The 23,166-nt window shown below is 38.8% G+C and overlaps 1 protein-coding gene across 1 annotated transcript in view; it reads right to left on the reverse strand.

Moving 5' to 3' along the window:
• LOC149078362 (calcium-binding protein E63-1-like) overlaps positions 1 to 23,166 on the reverse strand; it is a 48,718-nt gene that overhangs the window by 518 nt on the left and 25,034 nt on the right. Inside the window, exons 3-6 of the mRNA XM_089242015.1 lie at positions 22,377 to 22,419; positions 11,417 to 11,560; positions 10,981 to 11,111; positions 9,049 to 9,160 (exon numbers count right to left, since the gene is read on the reverse strand). Coding sequence (XP_089098141.1) covers positions 9,049 to 9,160; positions 10,981 to 11,111; positions 11,417 to 11,560; positions 22,377 to 22,419 — 430 coding nt within the window. The remainder of the gene's footprint in view (positions 1 to 9,048; positions 9,161 to 10,980; positions 11,112 to 11,416; positions 11,561 to 22,376; positions 22,420 to 23,166) is intronic.

Raw genomic sequence — 23,166 nt, forward strand, 5'->3', positions numbered from 1 at the left:
GTTGTTAAAAAGCTACAATTGTAGAGACAAACAGAGATCAACGTCGTCACGAGAGAATGATTCCGAAAGCCACTGTTGCTTACGATAGTATTCCAGAAGCCATTATGGTCCCAATGATTAAAAATCTCGTTCCGACAGCATTGCTCGGAAAACAATTGTTGAAGATATTGTGAGGGTAAAAAAATTATTGTACCAAACAATGCTATAAGAGTAACCTGTCATATTGTGCAACTTATTCGGAAAACTTGTTAATTCAGATGTTCAAAATTACTTTCACAAACAATGTCGGAGAACTTATCCCCAGAGCACTATTTGAAAATACATTATCGCGAGAACACAGTTCCGAAAGCTATTGTTACTTAGGACTGCCAAGTTATTCAACAAGCCATTATTGTCCTAAACAATGATTGGAAATCTCGTCCCAACACCATTGTTCAGAAATCATTTTTTGAGGTATTGTTGGAAAAAAAAACTTACAACCACAAACAATGCCATGGAACAACTTGTCTCGAGAACATTATTTGTATTGCCATTGTTGCTTCAGAGGTTTAGAAAATTACTTTCCTGAATCAATGTTCGAGGAACAACTTCTTCCGAGAGCATTTTTGCTTCAGATATTAAAAAAGGTACAGTTGTGTCCCGAACAAAGATCACCTTATCGCGACAGCCTGGTCCTGAAAGCCATTGTTGCTTCGGATAACATTCGAAAAGCCATTATCGTTTCAAACAATGATTAAAAATCTCGTCCAGACAGCGTAGTTTAGAAATAATTTTTTGAGGTATTGTTTAAAAAAACGTACAACCATAAACAATGCTACAAGAATATTATCCCGAGAATATCATTCGGATTGCTATTGTTGCTTTTCAGATATGGTTTAGAAAACTATTTTCTAAATCAATGGAGGAGCAACTTGTTCCGATAGTATTGTTTGAAAAGACAGTGTTACTCCAAATGTTAAAAGTTACAGTTGTTCCGAACAAATATCATCTTGTCGCGAGAGCTTGATTCCGAAAGCCATTGGTGCTTCGGATAGTATTCGAGAAGCCATTATTGTCCCATACAATGATCAAAGATTTCGTTCCGGCAGATTGTTTGAAAAACAATTGTTTGGGATATTGTTAGAAAAAAAACGCATAACCATAAACCGAGAACATCATTCGGAATGGAATGCTATTGTTGCTTCAGGTATTAAGAAAACTTCTTTTCCAATCAATGGAGGAGAAACTTTTCATGAGAGCATTGTTTGAAAAGACAATTGTTGCTTCCGATGTTATTTAAAAAGCTACAATTGTCAAAAAAAATGAAGGCCATTGTTTTGAAAGCCGTTGTTGCTTCGGATAGTATTCGAGAAGCCATTGTTGTCCCACAAAATAACCAGGGATTTCGTCCTCGACATCATTGTTCGAAAAGAAATTTTTGAGATACTGTTACAAAAAAAAAGTTATACCAAACAATTTCTAAAAAAGCAACTTGCCTCGAGAACATCACTCGAAAAGCCATTGTTGATTCGGATATTCTTTAGAAAATTATTTTCACAAACAATGCGTGAGGAGTAACTTGTCCCCCAGAGAAAAGCCATTGTTGAAAAGCTAATATTGTTCAAAACAATGCTCAAAGAGTATTTATAGAGCAATATTCAAAATGCCATTGTTGCTTCGAATATCGTTCAAAAAGTCATTGTTCCTTGGGCCCCCGGGCAAAATGATTTTTCCAGGTTTCCTTCCTGGCTAGAAGTACCTGTGTACAGATTCTTATGTTCACTTTTGAAAATTTTAACTTTTCTAAGCTTTCATTTCCATGAGGCAATCTCTGCTCGTGAAGCCCCTGGGCTGTATCAGGGTGCCCCCCCCCCCATGCGTTAAGACACCTCTGCCAGGACCACAATGGGGGCACGTGAGCCCCTGATTAAGAACCACTGACCTACAATATGATTACCAAAAATATTTGACGTGGATGTTTTAATTCAATTTTCTCAACGTTTCGGGGGATTGCGGGCCACTTCGTTGGTGAGGAAACGTGTAGCGGGCCACTTGAGTTACCTGGAAATATACCTCGAGTCACTCAGGTGATCTGATAATGCGCTTCGAGCCACTTTAATGATCTGCAAATGTACCACGATCCACTCAAGTGAACTGGAGGTGTGCGCCGTGATTTGGAAATGTGCCGTTGACAGCTTTAATAATCTGGAAATACGTCGCGAGTCACTGAATTAATCTGGAAACCACTTGAGTGGTTTGGTTATTTGTCACGGACCACATTTGGCCCGGCTATAACGACATCGAAGATTTCGTGAATTTTTGTCGTTATAACCGAGCTGTCTAACCCAGACTTAGGTGCACATACTTGCATTTCCAGCACAACTCACTGGATAGTAAATTGCCTATGGCGATAGTTTTGATAGTGCTCGGTTTGAAAAAAAACCGAGGTCGCTGTTTTCAACGAAAAATGTAATCACGTAAAATCAAATGCTATGCAAGAAGCTGTGGGATGACCGTATTTGATCGAGAGAAAACGGGGAAATTAGGGTCATAAATATGAGATATTACCAATCTTCGCCAAAGATATCACGAACTGTCAGAAAAATCGCCAAAAAGGGCTAACGAATAACTCTCGGCGGCGAGAGAATGTACTGGAAAATATATGCAGTGATTTAAAATGCATTTAATAGGGGGAACATCGTAAAAAGCGAGATGAATATTAATGTATAGTCATTCATTCTTACACAACTTCTTAATTATGCAACGCGGTTCATCCCTTATTCTAGTAAAACAAATTTCAAACAAAAAAAAAATTGAAAAAACGGGACATTTTTGTAATGGGAAAAGTCAGAAAGGACGAAATTATACGATAATATAACAACTCGTATACCGGGTCACGGTAATTACGAGTACATCGGAGTCCCAAACTTCTTAAAAATTCTTTTATCCCATCGTAAAGTAGTATCAAAAACACAATAAAATGATAATAAATACGTTTTTATATCCAGAGCCGCCCTTAGGGGTGTGCGACACCCGCATTTGTGGTCACAATAATTTCTTTCATAAAGTCTAAATTTTCATCAATTCTGGAAATCATTTTCATCTGGAGAGAAATACTTCTGAAATTATTTCTTTCATAAATTCAGAATTCTCAACCACTTCTGGAATTCCGAGGAAAATTTTCAACAATTCTGAAACTATTTCTTGCATTCATTCCGAATTTTCACGATTTTAATTTTGTGAATTTTCGATTTCCCCCTTCACAGAAGAGAAAAATTATGGCTAAGGAGCCCCGCGTCTGATAAGGGCGGCATCTAGTTATCAGAGTTCGTGGAATTTTAATCAACGTTATAAGCAAGGTTCATCAACATCATCCCCTATCGTCAATTACTGATGTTATAACCGAGTTTTAATTACATCTGTACTTTTACAGAAACTTGACTGGATCTCATCACACACATTCGGGCGCTCATTCTCAAAGGATTTTAATGGATATTGGTGACAGGTTTCGAAGAGGACCTTGACAAAATTTAATATCTCTGAGCAGCCATTGCTTCTTCCAGACTTTATTGTGTGTAATTAAAACGTCGTCTTTGCAACCTCTTTCGCTGGGGGAAGAGAGAGATTTAAGCCTATAAATAAACTTTCTCGAGACATTTGTCCAATCGGAGATTATATTTTGCGTGTCTCTTTGGAAGTCCTTAATATAATCCTTTGGATACATATGTACACACGCGTCCAGAAATTGAGGATTATCTTCGCGATAGTTTCTTATGAATAATACGTGCTCAATATCATGCAGTTTTTTTTTCTTCCAGTGGAGCGTATGGTCGCAAATGATTGTTTTTGTTCGTGCGCTGAATGTAAAAGTAGTTTGCGATCCATAGGTGGAGATAGTCTTGGAAGTCTGGGGGGGGGGGGGAAATGAAGTTGTCTATATATACGGGGTGATTATAAAAAAACTATCCCGACATATGGGCCCCTAACTACCATACCATTCACAGAAACTGAATGAAATTTTGGCATAAGGTATTTTGAGGTATGCGCTCAAGAATGATATGCATGTCACTCTAACAGTTACGGTTACAGTGAGAAAATTTCGAAAATATCAAATGGCAACACCAAGTTTTTTGTATTGGAATGCGATCTCCATACTGAAAAACACTAAATAGCGTTGGAATGGCACCTGTAGCACGAAAATCCCCGGAGCTAGGCAAGGAAAAAGTAAAAAAGGGCTTTGCCGTGCACCAGAGCATTAATGTTCGTTTCATTCGTCACACCGTTTCTTCGGCTGAGATCCCAGCCTGATTAGTCCTCCACAAGGTCATGTGGAAAATTTGTGAAACAAAATAAAATGCTTTATTTCATGCTGCTTCTCTGTCCTTATTGGTAGTCCTAACTTTTAGCCTATCTACCGCCGGTGATTTTCATGCTACAGTTGCCGTTCGAACGCTATTTAGGGTTTTTCAGTATGGAGATCGCATTCCAATACAAAAAACTTGGTGTTGCCATTTGATATTTTCGAAATTTTCTCACTGTAACCGTAACTGTTAGAGTGACACTGTTGTTTTCCATACCATTCTTGAGCGCATACATCAAAATACCTTATGCCAAAATTTCATTCAGTTTCTGTGAATGGTATGATAGTTAGGGGCCCATATGTCGGGATAGTTTTTTTATAATCACCCTGTATATATATTAGATCAGTCGACTCCACCTTTGACCCCCCCGTCCATGTTGCGACCCAACTTTGGAGGACGAGAATTAGGAACGTTTTCTTTGTGTGGATCCATATTCCATGCGAAAACAGTACACCATAAACAGGGTCGGAGCCAAACTATAGTCTGTTTCAGGTTAACTTTGCAGTGAAGAGAAAGGTAGAGAGTGTATTCCTTCGCCGCAAAATATAGTTCTCATACATCGGAGGTTTAAGATGAACCATTTATACAGAATATTTCAATTTTTTTATATGATTTTGAAAAAAAATACTGAAAAAACATCGTTTTGAACCGATGTTTACTTGTTTAAAATTTTTAAATTATAAAAAATATTTGTTACCATTATCAAAAATCCATAGCAACGGCAACGACACTCTGGCGCGATATCCTAGAAATTTTCCCCGCCAATATTACTGTCGTGTTTTTTCCGTTACACAATTGTATACTGTATATATATATTTTTTTCGTTATTTGGTTGAATTTTCCATAACGATACAATTTTTCATTGTTTTGCATGCACTTATAGGTTTACATAAAAACGAATATTCAATCAGTTTTATTTTCTCCCAAAAATAGGCTTCAGTGAGTTCAGATATTCACTCATAGATTACAAGAAGTGCTTCAGTGTTTCTCTTCTACGAGAGCACCGATATTGTTATGAGAGGCCCTCTATGGGTGCAGAAGTTTTGGTTTTATGTCCTCCTTTTTTTTAATTATTTATTGTTTGCCATGTTTATGGGATAGTTTTAGTTTCCGATCACGGAGAGTGTTGACAGAGTCGCGGCTTCCACTCACACGAACGGACGCCATCTTCCACCCACCTGTTTCTTCAGATGCCCCTTGCCTTTAGTGTCTCTTCAGATAAAACAAATGGGGGGGGGTCCACAGCGGTTTTGGCTTTCATCTTTTATGTGACAGTTGTGTCTTTATTTTCACCAGATAGAGCCACGCCAAAGTTCTCTGGTCTTCCATTCCTGAATACTATGTTTTTGGTTTTTGAATACTCGCTGTAAACAAAACTCGATAAGAATTATCCATAATAACCATCAGCAGCACATTAACCGTAACAAAAGACTAAAGATGTCGTGAAAACAAGTGGCAGCGACGTATACCGTTCGGGGAAGGGGGGAGGTCGAGCGACGAAAATTTCGGCAAGAAAAGTGAGTAGAAAAATTCTAAACTTTCCCGTATCATTATTATTATTTGGTGCTATTCCTGCATTTACACGTGAACACAGAGTTAACCTGCTTCTTCTGAATTTTATTAAACGTTAATTTTTTCCATATAAATTGAAGAAAAAATTAAAAATACCCAAGTTTTTGAGAGCCATGGTTAATATACAGTATTTTAACTATAGTCGTTGCTTTCATAATATTGTTTGGATTTTTTTTTTTAAAATAAATTTCAGCTGAGGGAAGGGAAATATTGCAGAAACATATCACTGTTTTTTGAAATTTTAGTGTTACTTACGGCACATCAATGAAGAGTAAGTGACAAGCTGATAGAAGATAATTATTTTTTCCAAATTTTTAAAACACTTTCTAATCAAAAAACAAAACAAATGATTTCAAAAACCTCACTTTAATTTCTGAAAGTATCGGCAGTGGTTTTCTTTTTAATTCTATAATTATTACTAATCTAACTGTGCAATTACGTTACACGTAAAAAATATTTTTCTCAGTGAGATTGGCGAGAATCGGCCATACCTTACCGAGGCCGCGCATCGATACATTGGTTAAGAGGCTTTCGTTCCCATAGCAACGAGTGATGCGGTTCCCTCGTAGCTTCCCTTTCACTGCAAAGTTATCCTGAAACGGACTATAGTCTCGGGCTGTTTGGCTCCGGAATGTTCTGTGATTGGCCCATTTCTTTATACTTATATCTGTTCTCTATGTCAGGGTAAAGTTTCTCGCAGAACCCTTGATAGTTATAAGGCTGGTCCACGGAATCCTTGATGAAATGAAGCTGTTCTACAGATCTCAAACAAACTTTTGTATGTTAATCCAAAAAAAAAAAACAGTGTCCCTACAAAATCATAGCCCCAGGGCAAAATGAAAAAGGGCCAAGGCAGCTCCTCTGATTTATGACAATAAATATGTAAATTAAATGTACCAGATCTTATCGTGGAAGCTCCTATTCTATGCAAGACTGAGATCCTTGCATAGCCCACAAAAAGCAGGGTTCCTGCCCCGGGCCCGATATAATTCTCAGCAGATGTGATTCTATTTTTATTTTCACACTAATTCATACTAGAAGGGAGCTCTCGTGAAGAGTTTGAACTAGGGGGCCCAACAAAGATCTCAGCCTAGGGCCCTACTGCGGGATGTTGGGCCATGGGTCTCCCTGCCGTGCCTGGTTGAACTCATGGTTGGGATTCACGAGGTTGGAGTCCTCTCAACCCATTGGGAGGCATATTCATGGATCGAGAGCTTTGATTATAACCCTCACCAGAAGAAAGCACCCGCATAAGGACTCTGACAAATGGCTTTAACTGAAATAATCATTATGCTAATCATTGAATCATAGGGTGGTTATCTGAGTTGCCGATGAATATCTCCTGAGTATGAAATCGAGCATCTATCCTCAATCGCTTAAGTGATCACTATGGCTTCTACTAGGCTAGGGCTCTAGCACGGGCCAAACCATTGTTTTTCTTTTTTATACTCTATAAATTCACTGTAGAGGGGTCCCCACCAAAGATCTGTCTTGGATGAGGGCTCAGCTACAGGATGTGGGGAATGATTAGCACCGAAATGCTCGCAATAAAAAGGGAAAATGTTATTACATGAAATTTTCTGCGCCAAACAATGCGTTACCAGATTGCACCATGAGAAGACCTAACACATTACATTACCCTGCGCCCTGGTCACGAGCATTGGCGTATGCAAGGTCGACCTTTAGATGCTGGGGGCACGTTGGGTTCGGAGAGCACAAGGAATCCCTCAAGAAATTTTGAGCTACTAACCAAAAAAAAAGCATTTTAAATTAACAGATATTGATAAAGATAACATAAGAAGATATTTTCTTTCGATATTTTAATTTTTTACTGAAATATTTGGCAATATTTTTAATCGTGTTGGGGAGGGCACGGCTCCGCCACTTCATGTTCTCTCCTCTGGTCCCAAACAGGTCTGTTACTTCGCTAGAATATTTCGCTGCAACGTATAAATAAAAAGGTAGGAGAAACTTATCTTTTTATGCTACGCAACCTAACATGTAAGCAGCATAACGCGGAGAACCACGATTTTAAAGTGAGAAATGAGGAGAGCGATTCTTGGATTTTCAATAAATGCATTTTTGCCTTTGGATTCAGAATAAATATATTAATTTTTCAATTATGTTTTCTTCTGATTATACGCAAAAATACACGATATTTAATTGGATGAATTTTTTCTTCATATTATTTTACGTAAAATATTATATGGTATATATATGCTAAATAGCTCAACTAATCTTTTGAAGGGCAGACATTTTTCCAAACGCATAGGAAAGAATGTAAACAAGTGAGCCCACTGTGGGACCACCATACCCGTTCAAAGAAGAATCATTATATTGATTTGATACCTTTACTCCATCAGAACGTTTTTATTTAGTAAATTCTCTCGTGTCATTTTAAATCATTAACGTTACACGCGGCCCTCCCAAGGGCAAACACTTTAAGAACCACTGTATAAAGATAATAAATACAAGGGAAGAGAATTCTTTTCAGACAGTCATAAATGCTCAATCCATGGCCCTCGGAGTCACCTGATGTGGCCAGCGACATCAAACCTAATTTTGTAAAATATGAACTAAGTGGCACATTCCCCGAGGAACTATTTTCCAGATCACTTATACGCCAAGAAATAAACTTTTAGAGTAATATGCCTTTAACTATGCGTGTAACTAATAAAACCGATATGTTATAAACTTGTCTCCAATTCTTTTCGAGTCACAGTCTATGCCAGGGGTTCCTATCTTATGGGTCGCAGGGGCTTCTGAGACGGGTCGTTCAAATTCATTAATGGCCAGGGGCTCATGAACTATGGGTTCTGAAACAAACTTGATTCGCAGTAGCTCCCGAGAAATCAAACGAACCCACTTACAGCCAAGGGTCCTATACAGTCGAATCCCGTTTTAACGAATACTGTTATAGCGTTATAGCGAAAATCTCGTTTTAACGAACACTTTTCAAATCCACCAGATAAGTTCACATAGAAACAATACAAAAACCTGGAATTACTTTATAACGAAATTCCGTTATAACGAAGTGATTTCTCCGCTCTCTTAGAGTTCGTTGTAACGGGATTCGACTGCATAATCCGTAACGTGCTTAACTTTTTTGGGAAGTCAGTGTATATCGGATTTGTACCTTCGTAATTGATCCGACCATCGTTGTCGATGTCAGTCGCCTTGAGCATCATGTCCAGTTGCTGCTCTGACATCGTCTCGCCGATGACTTCCATGGCCATGCGCAATTCATCCTGTAAAAAAATGCAATAAAGTCAATATGCAGTGCATCGATCCAATTCGCCCCCCCCCCCCCATTAGTTTCGCCATCGAAGGAGGGCCGTACCTTGGGCTGCAGACTAATATTAATGTTGCTACGGTACGCATAATTTCAGCTTCATGAGGATTACGGAATCTCTGGTGCCCCTCAGCTTAATCACAGTCACCTTTAGGGGTGTGCGCGACAGGTGCAAAGTAAAATTGTAAACAAGGTGTCTGTGGTCCAACTGATTTGATTCTGGAATTTTCATTAGTTCTGGAATTATTTCTTTTGCAAATTCTGAATTGTTATCAATTTTAGGATTTTCTTTCAGTAATTCTGAATTTTATGAGATCTGGGGTCCCCCCAATTCTGAATTTTCATAAATTCTGGGCTTTTTTCCTCTCATTAATTCTGAGTTTTTATCAATTCTGGGATTTTTTTTCTCTCAGCTTTGAATTTTTACCACTTTGAGTTATTTCTTACATTCACTCTGAATATTCACATTGGTGCTCGAATTATATCTTCCAATTATTTCTGATTTTCAATTAAGCAATTCAAAATTTTCATTAATGTTTTGACCATTGGGTGCTAATTTACATTAGTTTTGAAATTTCTTTCGTCAATTTAAAACTTTCCTCAGTTCAAAACTTTCAGGGATTCAAAAATTTCATTACATAATTTTTTGTTAATTTACACTTACTCGTGTCTGAAATTCTTCTCTTGATATTTTTCTGCATTCTTATACATTGGGACAATACATGGATTTTTGGATCCACCCTCACAAAATGTATGAAATCGGGGTTAAGAAGCCCCGAAATTATTTTCGCAACGGGCCCCGTGTTTGGTGGGGGGGGGGGGTGGCCCTGAGCCGAGAACCGTCATTTGGGATGGATCCTGCTCCCATATATATATAGTGTGTGTGTGTGTGTTACTGCCAAAGCCCAAAGAGCCCTGACCCGGAGAATATCCAAAGTTCGGGCTTTAGTCGGCCCATATCGATCTCTGATTCGGGGTCATCGCCGCGTTGGCGTATTTTCATTATACGGCAATAATTATGGTCAATTATAAATAGCCGTAGCTTTCCGTAACTATTATGGTTAGCTATGGCAACCCCAATGATCAAAGAAATCTGATTATCGATATCTTAGTAATACATACATATATAGGGATAGACATATAGGGGCCGACCAAAGCCCGAATTTCGGGCATTGGCAGTAACATGAGTATATGTTCTTTGCTTTCCCCCCCCCCCCCGTAAAAAGGTTGAAATGACGGGCATGACCGAGCTTAACTTCTTTACGATCTCGGGCGTAATATTGCGTTCAAACACCAATGGAATAAATTCAAACAAGTTCTGTGTTTTCTTTCCTCTCTCTTCACCATCGCGAATCTTTATAGTAACCCTATCTACGTAAAAGTTTGTTTCTTTCCCTTCTTTCTACCCTTTTATAACTTTTTTCCACACTTATAATTATTTTCTATGATATACATGTAAAAGTGAAAGAGAACATATAGGGTGAAGGTGGAAATCTACTGTATACCCTCTTGTCTACTCTTATCCCTTTTATAATTTTTTTCTCTTTTCCCCTTCCTTTTTCTAACGTGCGGTTAGGTTAGGACAAGGTTACCATATTTATCGCCGATTCGTTAGATATAATCCGAATTTCTTGCCAAACGCTTGCAAGTGGAGTGGTTAATTACTGCCATGCATGTAATACTGTTGAGTGAAGACATATCGAGCCGATCTCCAATTAGGTATCGAATAGTTCGTAACGCGTCTATTAGTTGAGGGGGAGGGGGGTGTATACATACTCTGGTGATGTATCCATTGGAATCCTTATCGAAGACACGGAATGCTGCCAACAGGTCGGCCATGACGTCGTCTTGCACGCTTTGTCGAGCCATCCACGTCAGGAACTCGTCCTCGCTCAGTAGGCCGTCGCCTAAAAAAAAAAAACCGTATTAAAATCTTACAGTACTGCGGTCAGTACTGAGAAATCCTTGTGACTATACAGTTGAGCGAAATTATGACCACGTGATAGCAGTAAATTCTAGATTCGATGTGTACAATAAGAGCCGGATTTCCTGCAGAATCATCGAATCAGAATACCGATCGCGATCCAGAAAATCGGCTGTCGCGCGTGTGATCATGATTCAAAATATTATCTACAACACGGGGTCGTGTTGCTGGTGGTCATGATAATGCTACCCGACTGCGTGTTAATACTGTATTGGTAATCGTACATACCTCGCTTACTGGCTTGACCAATGAGCTTGCCTACCATCGTATCGGTGAGGTCTATCCCGAGTTTATCCAACATGCATTTGATTTCCATCTCGTTGACTCTTCCGTCTCGGTTCTTGTCCAGCATCGTGAAGGCAGTTTTCAGTTCTGAGATATAAAGAAAGAAAAACCACCAGAATATACTGTAGGAATGCAGAATTGCTTTTCCCATTACAAGATATATACAGGGTGTCCCATAAATTCGTAAATATTTAGAAAAAAATTAAAAAATTCAAGAAATTTGTATATTTGAATGCGATTTGGGAAAAAAAGTTATTCTCGTGGAAGGGGAGTCTTTGGTGCAGAAAAAAGTTCGCATTTTTGTCAATAGAGGGAGCTGCACTAAAGCAAATCACTGCGAAAATGAAAATCATAGTTCTAAAAAATGCAGGGTGTAAGATTAGCAGCACATTTCTGAATTTTCCTGTTACTGGTGCTCAGAATAGGTTTTAGTTAGTGAAGTTGTTTTACCTCAAACTGTAAGAATATTGTACAGAAATTTCGAAAATTTAGTTGTTTCTTTTTATTTTTTAAAATTTAAAAAAAAGACAAACAAAACTGGAGATTTTGGGGTTCCGAAAATCCTCATTTGTGTGAAGAGAAACCACTGCATTCGCCTAAAGTTACTGCATGGGCTGCGGTATGCGCCAGAGGCATTATCGGCCCCTTCTTCGTGCGAGAAACGATTACTACTGAACGTTACGTTACAATTTCGGAACAATTTGTCAGCACACATGGCACACACATTCTTACAGTTTTGCTAATAAACGTACCGTTTACCGCATAATTCTATTGATCTTTGTTGTAGAGATATTTAATTTTGAAATAAGGGCTTATTCGCTGATCACCCTGTACTTACTTGTTACTTAATGAATTTGTACGAGAAATATTTAGCTCAGCTTTCGCTGTTTACACACAATGCTGATTCTAGCTGAACTAGGAATGTATCACAACATATAGTTCAAATTAAAAAATTTAGTTTTGTTTAATATTCACAAAGTGTATGAAATTATAATTTGCTGTTATTATTTTGGTATAAATGGCTAAGATTGGACTAAAAAATAACTGTTTAAGTTATAATCTAAAGCAGTGGTTCTCAACCTTTTTTTGTCCATGGCCCCCTTTCAACCATTTCTCATTCCTATGGCTCCCTCTTGCGAACATTAATAATTTTCTACTCACCCCCCCCCCACCCCTCCCACCGGCCGTTTTTAAATTAGAAGATAGTTATTCGAAAATTGTCTGAAGTATATAAATATGTTTGAATTTAATTTGATTAATTTTTAATTTATGAAAATAACGAAGGAGCAAAATGAACGTGATATAATACAGTAAAAAAATATATATATAATAAATTATTTTCAATCAATGCAAATTCTTCGCTTGAAGACGGTACAATGTCATCAAGTTACTGTACTGGATGAAATTTGTATTATTTCAAATTAGTTTATTTTTGTGTAAATTATTATGGTTTCGTTGAGAAAATGTCAGTTGTAGCTTCCAAAATACGCATTCTTGTAGTGATAAAAATCGCCAAATGTGGTAGAAAGCAGTTTTATTAATTTTATTCTCTTCATGCGGATAAAAGTAGTATATAATGAGGGAGTGGTCCATGTTGTATCCATACTATGAACTTAAAAAAATGAACTAAAATACGTGTGAAAAATTTTCTAAATATTTTTTTGAAACATTCATTCTAGAGAAATCATGTGCGCAGTCACCGGGCCGGATTAACCATCAAGCAAAATAAGCACGTGCTTAGGGCATCAGTACTAAAGGGGCACCACCAAAAATATATCGTATGGTATTTTATATTTAATGCAGATTTTTTTTTCATCATCTGATAGAAGATCCTAAAATTGTAAGAACACTTGATTGCATAGTTGAAGATCATTGTCACAAGAATGGCACGAAACATGAGAATCTAATAATATTGCAAACTAGACTTCACATTATTGCCAAGTTTTTCGATTAGCTTTTCACAATTTTCATAAAGTACGCCCAGGGCTGTCTTAACATTATCGTACGCCCACATACAAAGCGACTTTTCTGAAAGAGGCACTACTACCTTGCTAAAAATTCCTACCTACCTATTTGCATATTTACTCTTGAAAATCGGAACCAGATCTAATTGTCACTTGGTTGCCAGAAGTGACCAGATGGGCCCCATGCAGCAAACCAAGTTCTGCAGAATAAGGACATGATTTTTGTGGGTCATTAGTGGATCAACTGTGTAGTTTGATCCATAGAAGTAAAAGAAATGCTACCAGGTGTAAATTATATACTTGAGAATGTATCTAAAAGAAAAAGTACCCGGCGATTCGTCAGAAATAACATACCTATTGCCAGGGCCACAACTGGATACTTGGTTAGCGAGGGCAACTACTCATTTAGGCACCCCCCCCCCCCCGTAATGCTGAAGGATAGGTTGAATGGTTGAATTTGCGCCCCCTTTTGTAATGCGCCCGGGGCACCAGACTCGCTTGCTTCCCCCCCCCCCCCTAGTTGCGGCCCTGCCTATTGGTAATATTATGGCCATTATAAGATTCAATGGTTTCTCCTTGGAGTGTTGGTACAGCCCTTTATCTCAACAACCGTTCGTCGTAGTGGTATGGTTCTAATTTTAAAAATTCTTAAAATGTGACCAAAAATCACCCTGTACGAGTTTTGAGGATGAGAATACAGTGTACACTAAATAAAAAATGTAAATTTTTGTACGATTCCCCTCCCCCCTCTAATTTCCAATCAGACAGTGTTGTTGCCATTTCTCTTCTGAGCCTAACAAACAAATCACATGTTTTTAACTGCATTATTCCCGTTAGATATTTAAATTCAAAATCGGAGACAGGTACGGGCTCGGAAGAATTTCGCGGCCCAATGCAAAAAAAAAAAAAAAAATTTGCGGCTCCCTCTAAAAACATTTTATGTAGTTTTTCCCGACTTACAAACTTTTCGAGTTGCGAACATAAATCTTGGAAGGGAATTTTTTTCCATAAAGAACGCATTTTATTACACTAATTATATTCATTATTTCAGGAACGCGTTGATAGTCGGGATCGTAATCAAACACGACCCATTGAGAGAGAATGACATTTAAATTAATTTTACAAAATTCATAGATTATTAATAATAATTATCGCGTGGTCCACCTGCTGACACTTCATCGTGGCTCGAACCATATTGAACAGTCACAAAATTTTGTAATATTTTTAAAGCGGTTCATCATCTCCTTATCAAACATATGTTGCAATTCGATAACTGATCATTTTTTATTGCTATTTTTGTGTCATTAATGTAAATTAATAGAAGTAAAGGAATCAATTACTGGAATTCCATGACCTCCACAAGAGTAGGGCTGACAGGCAGGATCGTCGTAATAGCATCATAGGCCCCCGAAGCCAAGGGATTTTTTGGAGGCCCTACCTGGAAAATTCTCGAAAAATTCAACTGCGACTCGTTTTTCTGAGGCACCTCTTCTCTTGAGGCTCTTCGGGCACGGCCCGGGGTGGGGGAAGCATGCGTTAAGACGGCACTGCCTAAGGTTCGCACCAGGCGTCCTCTTTTTTCAGTTTTGAATCTGGTAACCCTATCTGAAGACCACATAATCCGTGTTTTCACTTATTTTTTCCACATAAAATCGATTATTGCAAATGTACGAATTTTGTTACCGAAATTTTCGTCTCATAAAAATATTTTATGCCAAAAAATAACAAAGTGAACTCTCTATCTCTTTCTTTCATCATCTCATGAGTTGCCAGAAATCTCGAGATTAAATGGCAGCACCAACAGTATATAAATCAAGCCTCCGGAGAGAGTAGGACGTCAGCGGTCTCTGCCCCTTGGCAGTGCTTAGAACTGTGTCCCCCCCAATATCTTTCGTCGGAACATCACGTGACTCGGTAAAAACAAACACGACACCCCCCCCCCCCCACCGTTATTTTCTTATGGCATAAATAAGAGTTTAAAACAATAAATGAAAAAATAATTTCACAGCATGGACGAGATAATTCCAAAATTAATCAAAGTTATAATTTCAGCATTAAAGAAAGATAATTTCAGCATAAATGGAAGAAAATGTTCTAGAAATAATGTAAGAGAAAATTACAGCATTGATAAAAGTGATAATTCCAAAATCAGTGAAAGAATTAATGAAAGAGATAATAATGAAATTAATGAAAGATAATTCCAGAATCAACAACAGAAATAATTCCAGCAGTAATAAAAGAAATTATTCCAGCATTAATAAAAGAAATAATTTCAGCATTAATGAAAGAAACAAATCCAAAATTTATGAAAGCAATTATTTCAGAAGCAATGAAAGAAATAATAAATAATAAACGAAATAATTCCAGAATTAATGAAAGAATATTCAAAAAATAATGAAGGAAAATTCCATAATTAATGAAAGAATATTCAAAAAATAATGAAGGAAAATTCCAGCATTAATGAAAGAATACTCAAAAAATAGTGAAGGAAAATTCCAGAATTAATGAAAGAATATTCAAAAAATAATGAAGGAAAATTCCAGAATTAATGAAAGAATATTCAAAAAATAATGAAGGAAAATTCCAGAATTAATGAAAGAATATTCAAAAAATAATGAAGGAAAATTCCAGAATTAATGAATGAAAATCCAGAATTGATGAAGGAAAATTCAAGAAATGATGAAAGAAATGATTCCAGTATTAATGAAATAAATAATTTGATATTTTTTTCACCTTTAGATGAGTGCTCGATCCTTTTTTTTAAATCTTTAAAACCCAATATTTAGAGTCCGAACTGTGCATTTATATGGGCTAATTGCCAGGCGGGAAGTTTGTTTTGACAGAGTCACGTAATTTCCTTGTATTTGATGTCGCTGCAGTCGCGGTGGCTGGATTCTCCCTCCAGTAATAAGTCCGACCAGTAATGTCGTCTGCTTCCCTCCAGGTTACTTGTTTTGGACTTCTCCTTGTGTCCTTAAAAAATAACCGAACTGGAAGTTCGAACTTCCAGTTCTGTTTGTGAGCTTAGCTTGTAGGGAACCGAACAAACCGTCTGTCGTCTGCTCATTAAGAGGTGCTTCGTTTCGGACGTCTCCTTATGCTCAAATAAAATAACCGAACTTTCAGTTTGAATTTCCAGTTCAGTTTATGAGCTTTGTTTATAAGGAGCTGAGCGGAATAAAGAATATAGTTTTTTTTTATTTTGAACTTCATCATCACCACAAGAGTCACTTTTAAATTTAACATTAGATGGCAGCACATTACTTTAAAGTGGAATGTGGAAAAATTCACTTTTCACGATCTTACCTGTCGTCTGCTTGTGTCGAGAGTGTTTTTTCCTTTGTTTTGGATGTCTCCTTGGGTCTTGAAAAAATTACTGAACTGGAAGTTTGATCTTTCAGGTCAGTTTATAAGCTTTGTTTATAAGGAGCAAAGCTGAATGAAGAATTTAGTTTTTTATACCTGAGCTTCGTCATCACCTCATAAAGCACTTCTCATTTTGAAAGTAGGTAGCAGCACCAACAATATTTTTAAAAATGAATTTCTTAAAGTATCCTGGAGTATTAAATTAATTTTAATTCCCTTTTAAAATTGTCAGTGACATTGTGAATTCGCGGCAAATGCTGCTACAAGGCAAAAAAAAAACAAAAAAAACTGCTATTGGCGGACGGCGTAACATTTCGAGTCACCCGGTATATACGGATTTTGTCATTGCGTAACGCAGTGACAGAACTGTTCATGTGAACATAATAATGATTCATTATCAGGATTTCAAGCCCATCGGAAAACATAAATAAGGGGCCATTCAAGTATTACGTGAGCAGATTTTCAGCCATATTTGACCCCCCCCCCCCCCCCCCGTCAACAAAATTTTGTCACCAGCTTAGAATTTTTTATATCTTCAAAAAGGGGTGGTTGATGACGTAAGCAATCTTCAAACCCCCCTTATCATCAAAACTCCCCAAATCCGAAACCCCCTCCCTCCCCTCGATGCTGACGTAATACTTGAATGACCCCTAAGTAGATTTTCAAATAAGAAAATTATCAATTTGTTGACTTCAATTTCGATACGGTGGAAATCTGATATTTCGTTGACAAGTTGCATTCAAGCGGGTTTTTGGTTCGTAATATGGCCGCTCTCTCGCAGGTGAACGAAGCAACGTGCGAGTTGGCTAAAACACAACACAATATTTCCCATAATAGTCTGTACTATATTAATATACAAGGCGCATAGGTAACGGGGCATATGGCATTTTACTGGCGAACCATTGGTTTTAGAGGCATACTTCCAGTTGGAAAAGGTACCCGAATAATGTGTAGTACTCAGATATTTGATTCATGTTGGCAGGGGTTACATAGTTATTAAAATAAAAATGTTAACTTTTTATGCAGACACCCTGTGCCCCAAAACCCAATTGGAAAGTTGTTTCCCGGTCTCCAACAAAAAAATTCATTGTTTCTAAGTGCAATATTCACTGAGATATTCGAAGAAAGTTGGAAAAAAAAATCATTAAATGCGAGGAAACCATTTTACTCACATTTAATGCTGTTATTTCCCCCAAATTTCCTCAATTTTTCGAATTCGCATATCTCGGTGAATATTGCACTTAGAAACGCGTGAAATTATTTTAGTTGCCATTGGAAAAGACAGAGCAACAACTTCTTAACTGGGTTCTTTGGCACACGGGGATGGTATAAAAAGTTTTTTATTTTATTTTATAACTATACAACCCCCTTTCAACATGAATGGAATATCTGAGTTGGACACGTGTGTGTGATTTGGATACTTTTTCTAGTTGGGTATGTCTTTAAGACTAACGGCTCGCAAGTAGTGTCATACGCTATGTTACCCATGATTAAGATCGTTCTAAATATGTTTAAAATCACGTTTTTCCAGTTAAATTGAAATGAATGGCATATGAACACTCGCGATTTTGAAACAACAGCAAATTTACGCAATTAAAGTTTCTTAAGTTATACAGCAATGTAGTTTAAAAAAATTTAATTTCGTGGGTATTTTTCCTCATGTATGATTTGGTCTCTTGCTGTGCGTTATGACTGAATTCGACTTCGATTTTTTTTCAGTGGAGGCAATGGGCGTTGGCACACCCCTCCCCAAAAATTCATTGAAAAAATACCCCACAGCAATCGTTCTTTATTCGATTTTTATAAATATATTCCCCATCGGACCACTCAGATTTAGAGGTGTCGCGAGTTCGTTACCCGGTTCGTCCTTGTCAGAAAACTTTCCTGACACAGGGGTACAACAAAAAATGGCGACTTGACCGCAGCCAAAAATTGCTACCGCCCGGAGTCCCCCATCGAGGGAGTAGCGCGCCAACCTCTCGATGAGTATAAGAAACAAGCCTGCCGTTCAGAATCGGCAATAAATTGTATGTCCCGGTCTAATTAGCCCTCGTGTGCAGAAAATGACCTTGGTGCGACAAAAATTATCAATGATCAGACCACTCAGTGCCGGTTGAAGATAGATTTGTACTAAACTAGATGGCTATCCGTCTGTAATTGCATGAAAACGATGGGGTTTTTTTTACACACAAGCTTTCATTTCCCACCCATCTACTTCTTGGATTGCATTTACTACCAGCACTCAAAAAAATGTCAATGACTGGTCAACAAATCTTTGTCTGCTTTCTTTATGGCAGCCCTCTTTGAATGAAAGTCTTCGAACACGAACAACTTTCTGTCTTTGCAGTTACTCCATTTTGCTTTAAACCTCTTCTATAGTTTGTGTCAGGGCCTACTGTCACCCCCAAGTCGTAAACCCACCGAGATTACATGCAACGCTTTTTTTTATTTCCTTCCTCATGTTAATGTTACTTGAATAGCGGAAAAATGGCGAAAAATATATTCTATGCATTTTTTGTTTGAAATTAAAGTTTTTTTAGTCAGAGTGACTAAAAAAAATGAATTACACAAACTTCTTCGTGGCCCCCTTATCAGTAGCCGTGGCTCCCCTTTTGCCAGATTTTCATCCGTGGCCCCCGTGGAATATCCTAGGGCACCCCTGAGGTCATATGGCCCCCGGTTGAGAACCACTGATCTAAAGTATAGATTGTTTAGAGCTAGACCGGGACTATGGTAGCGACGACTTATAATCAGTTTTCCGTATATCGGATCGACACATTCTACAGCAGAAAGCCTCCACACGAAGTTTTGACGTCACTGAAGTCATCAATTTCACCTCCTGTAACCATCGGATATAGCAGTCCGACGTATGCGAAATCTTTACCTTTTTGCAGTGTATCCCAAGGGCGTAAGGAGGGGGGGGGGGACTTGGGGGTCGGGTCCCCCCCCCCGAAATGTGAGAAAATGACCGAAAAAAGGCCAAATCCATTGTTCTGTCACTTTGGTTCCCCCCCCCCCCCCGAAATGAAAGTGGTCCCCCCACGAATGAAATTTCTGGCTACGCCCCTGGTATATCCAATGACTATAGGTGAATAGACAACTTCAGTGACGTCACAAGCCTCCCGCGTAGGCTTTCAGGTATTGGTCAGGTCGGTATGCCTTTTGACTTACCTAAGGGGCCGTTCAAGTATTACGTAAGCAAATTTTTAGCCATTTTTGACCCCCCCCCCCGTCAGCAAAACGCTCACCCCCTCCCTCCCCATTGTAAGCAAAATTTCGTCATCAGCTCTGCCCGTCTGATTCCTAACTCATACTTTCATAAAGGGTGGTTGATGACATAAGCATTATCCAAACCCCCCTCCCCCCCTTGTCATCAAAAGTCAGCAAATCGGAAACACACCCCCCCCCCCATCGATGACGACGTAATACTTGAACGGCCCCTAAGCCATGAATCGCCGCCTGAAGTTTTACGGAAGTTTCGGGCACAGAGATGGTGTGTGAAGAAAGGTTCACAAATCATTACGATTTGTTTCCGTGCAGAGCTCTCTATCTTCAAAAATTGGAACTAATTTTTTTCTGTTAAAAAAAAACTTTTCGCAAACCGCATTCAAGTATACTATATATATATTCCTTCAATTTTTTTTTCACGAATTTTTCATGAAATTTATGGGACACCCACTGTACACACACTCATATCAATATTTCACTGCAAAAAAAAAAATTAGTTCAAGAGGCCCGATTTCTCCTAAAAATTAGCTCCACGTGGATACGAGAGACATTTTTTCCTCCCTTCGGCAATGGCGTAATACAGTGAGGAGAATTTTTCTCTTCCCGCTCGGTATGGAATTATTCTTATTATTCCGAAACTAAACTATACTCTGTGACATTTACGATATCGTTAGAGAATCTTCCGAGTCCATTATGGCGGACGAAAGATGGCTCCCGAGAAGTTATGGGATTCACGAGTTTCCTTTTTGGACATTAATGTCTCCAAAATGGAATTTATTTCTTTGCCGTAATTTATCAATTTTCGGACGCTTAAATCTTCCGCGCGGGATATTTACGGGAAATTCCCCGACAACAATTCACCACCGCCGGGAAACGCACGCATTCGGAAATAAAGCTAGGATTCGCAGAGGCGTATTATCTTATGGCTCTGCCGCCTTAATTTTACTGCCCTTCTCTTATTTCAGTATAATTTTCTTGACCACCCATTCCTTGAATTCGCCGCCCTGGGATATAACTCGCTTCGCTCCCCACGCCTATAAATATGCTTGTCTCTGTTCTTTTCTTGGTCACTCGCATGCTTGTGTAGGCTTTTGGTCGCTCACATGCCTGTGTACTCTTGTTGTTGCTCACACTCTGTCTAGGCCACTCATGCTCACACACATTCTAGGTCACTCCCATGCTCACACACACTCCAGGTCACTCTTTTGGTCATTCACATACTGGTTCATCCACACTCTTTTGGTCATTCACATACTGGTTCATCCACACTGTTTTGATCATACGTGCTTGCACACTATTTCAGTCACCGCAAAACGTGTGCAAGCATGTTGCACACGCTTTGCGTCACTCTTTTAGTCATTACCATGCTCGCATATGCTCCAGGTTGTTTCACTCTCTCTTATTCGCATGATTGCACACGCTCTAGATCACTCACTGACCTAGTCACTCGAGCTCTGAATAGAGCGGATTCACGGTTATAAAATTTTGTCCCTTTTCTCCCATTATGTACTAATTTTCTTAGCCGCCCCTTCGAACTTGTCGCTCTGGGCAATAGCTCGCTAAGCCTCCCCCCGTAAGGGGCCATTCAAGTATTACGTAAGCAGATTTTCAGCCATTTTTTACCCTTCCCCCTTGTCAGCAAAATTCAGAAAAATACTGACCCCCTCCCCTTGTCAGCAAAATTTCGTCAGCAGCTTAGAATATTTCATATCTTCAAAAAGGGTGGTTGATGACGTAAGCAACCTTCAAATCCCCCCCCCCCCTTGTGATCTAAAGTCAGCAAATTTGAAACCCCCCCCGGATGCTGACGTAATACTTGAATGACCCTTAAATACTCCACGGTCATCTGGAAATGTGCCACGCGTAACATAGTTGATGTGGACCACGAGCCGCTTAAGTACTCTGGAACTGTGTCACACGTCACTTTGGTATCTGTAAATGTGTCTCCAGCTGCTGGAACTTTGCCGCAGGTTTTAGTGATTTGAACTGCACCGTAGGTTACTTATGTTATCTACGAATGTGCCGCTCAGTTCATTTTCACAAAATTGTTTTTGAGGTCACAGGCCACGTCAGATGAATCCGAGGACACCATTTGACCGCGCGCCGTGAGTTCAGCATGTATGGGTGGGCTCTAGCGATAATACTGATGCTCAAACATGGTGGATGAGTTAGCCTGGGTTTTAAAGTATCCCTATGTTTAACACACAGAAACTTGACAAGTCGTAGGCGTTATCGATTGCCCTACCCAATCGATAACGCCAAACGATAGGCTCGTTCCCTATTTCAATTTCACATCGTATCAGTTTCTACTGAACAAATTAAAGGTAAAATGAAAGTTTTGTTACCTCTGATTTGGCTTGTTGTTAGAGTAGGCCTAGAAGCAGCATCCTGATTGGGTGAAAAAAAAAGTGTCAAAAATTAGTCAAACAAAGCTGATTATCGAAATCATATCATTTACACTCACACAGTGGTAAAAAAAAATTAGGAACACCCCTCACTCAAACTTTGACTCGCCCGTGCGCTGACGTAACAAACTGGATTTTCCAGAGAGATCCAGAGCACTCGTCCGGCAATCGAGGGACCCGGGTTCGACTCCCGGTAGAGGCAGAGATGAGTTTTTTCCTTCCTTAAAAAATTAACATCTCAAATGATAAATATCTTCACAACATCCAGTCTTCCGTATATCTTGTATTAACAAGTGGAGAGCGACATTCATGTCAAACTGGATTTGCTGATAAAAAGCTTTCTCCTGGTCAGAAGCACCAGTTAACGTTGCAATTTGCCTGTTCATGCGGAAAACAAGAGATTTGAATGGCTTTTAACGCGGCGTGATTGTTGGAGCCAGAAGGGCTGTTTCCAGTATATCCGAAGCCGCTAACCCTCTTGGCTTTTCTTGTACAACAGTATCTCGAGTCAAGGAAACATTTATTTTCTAGATATTATGCTGATGTGAACTTGAAAAGAAAAGTCATCTTGTCTCCCGCCGGGACTCGAACCCATGCCCTCTTGCATACCGGGCAAAGCATGCTACCATCTACGCCACTGGAGAGAAAGCGAAGAGAACACGTGACCCTGCCTTCCTTCTATCTCTCTAAAAACCGCCCCACCTGGGGGGGCCATTTGTTGAAGTTAAGA

Source organism: Pholcus phalangioides, unplaced genomic scaffold (genome assembly GCF_987345545.1).
Source record: "Pholcus phalangioides strain wild (caught in Gottingen) unplaced genomic scaffold, Ppha-v1.0 ptg000014l_1, whole genome shotgun sequence".
NCBI lineage: Eukaryota > Metazoa > Arthropoda > Arachnida > Araneae > Pholcidae > Pholcus > Pholcus phalangioides.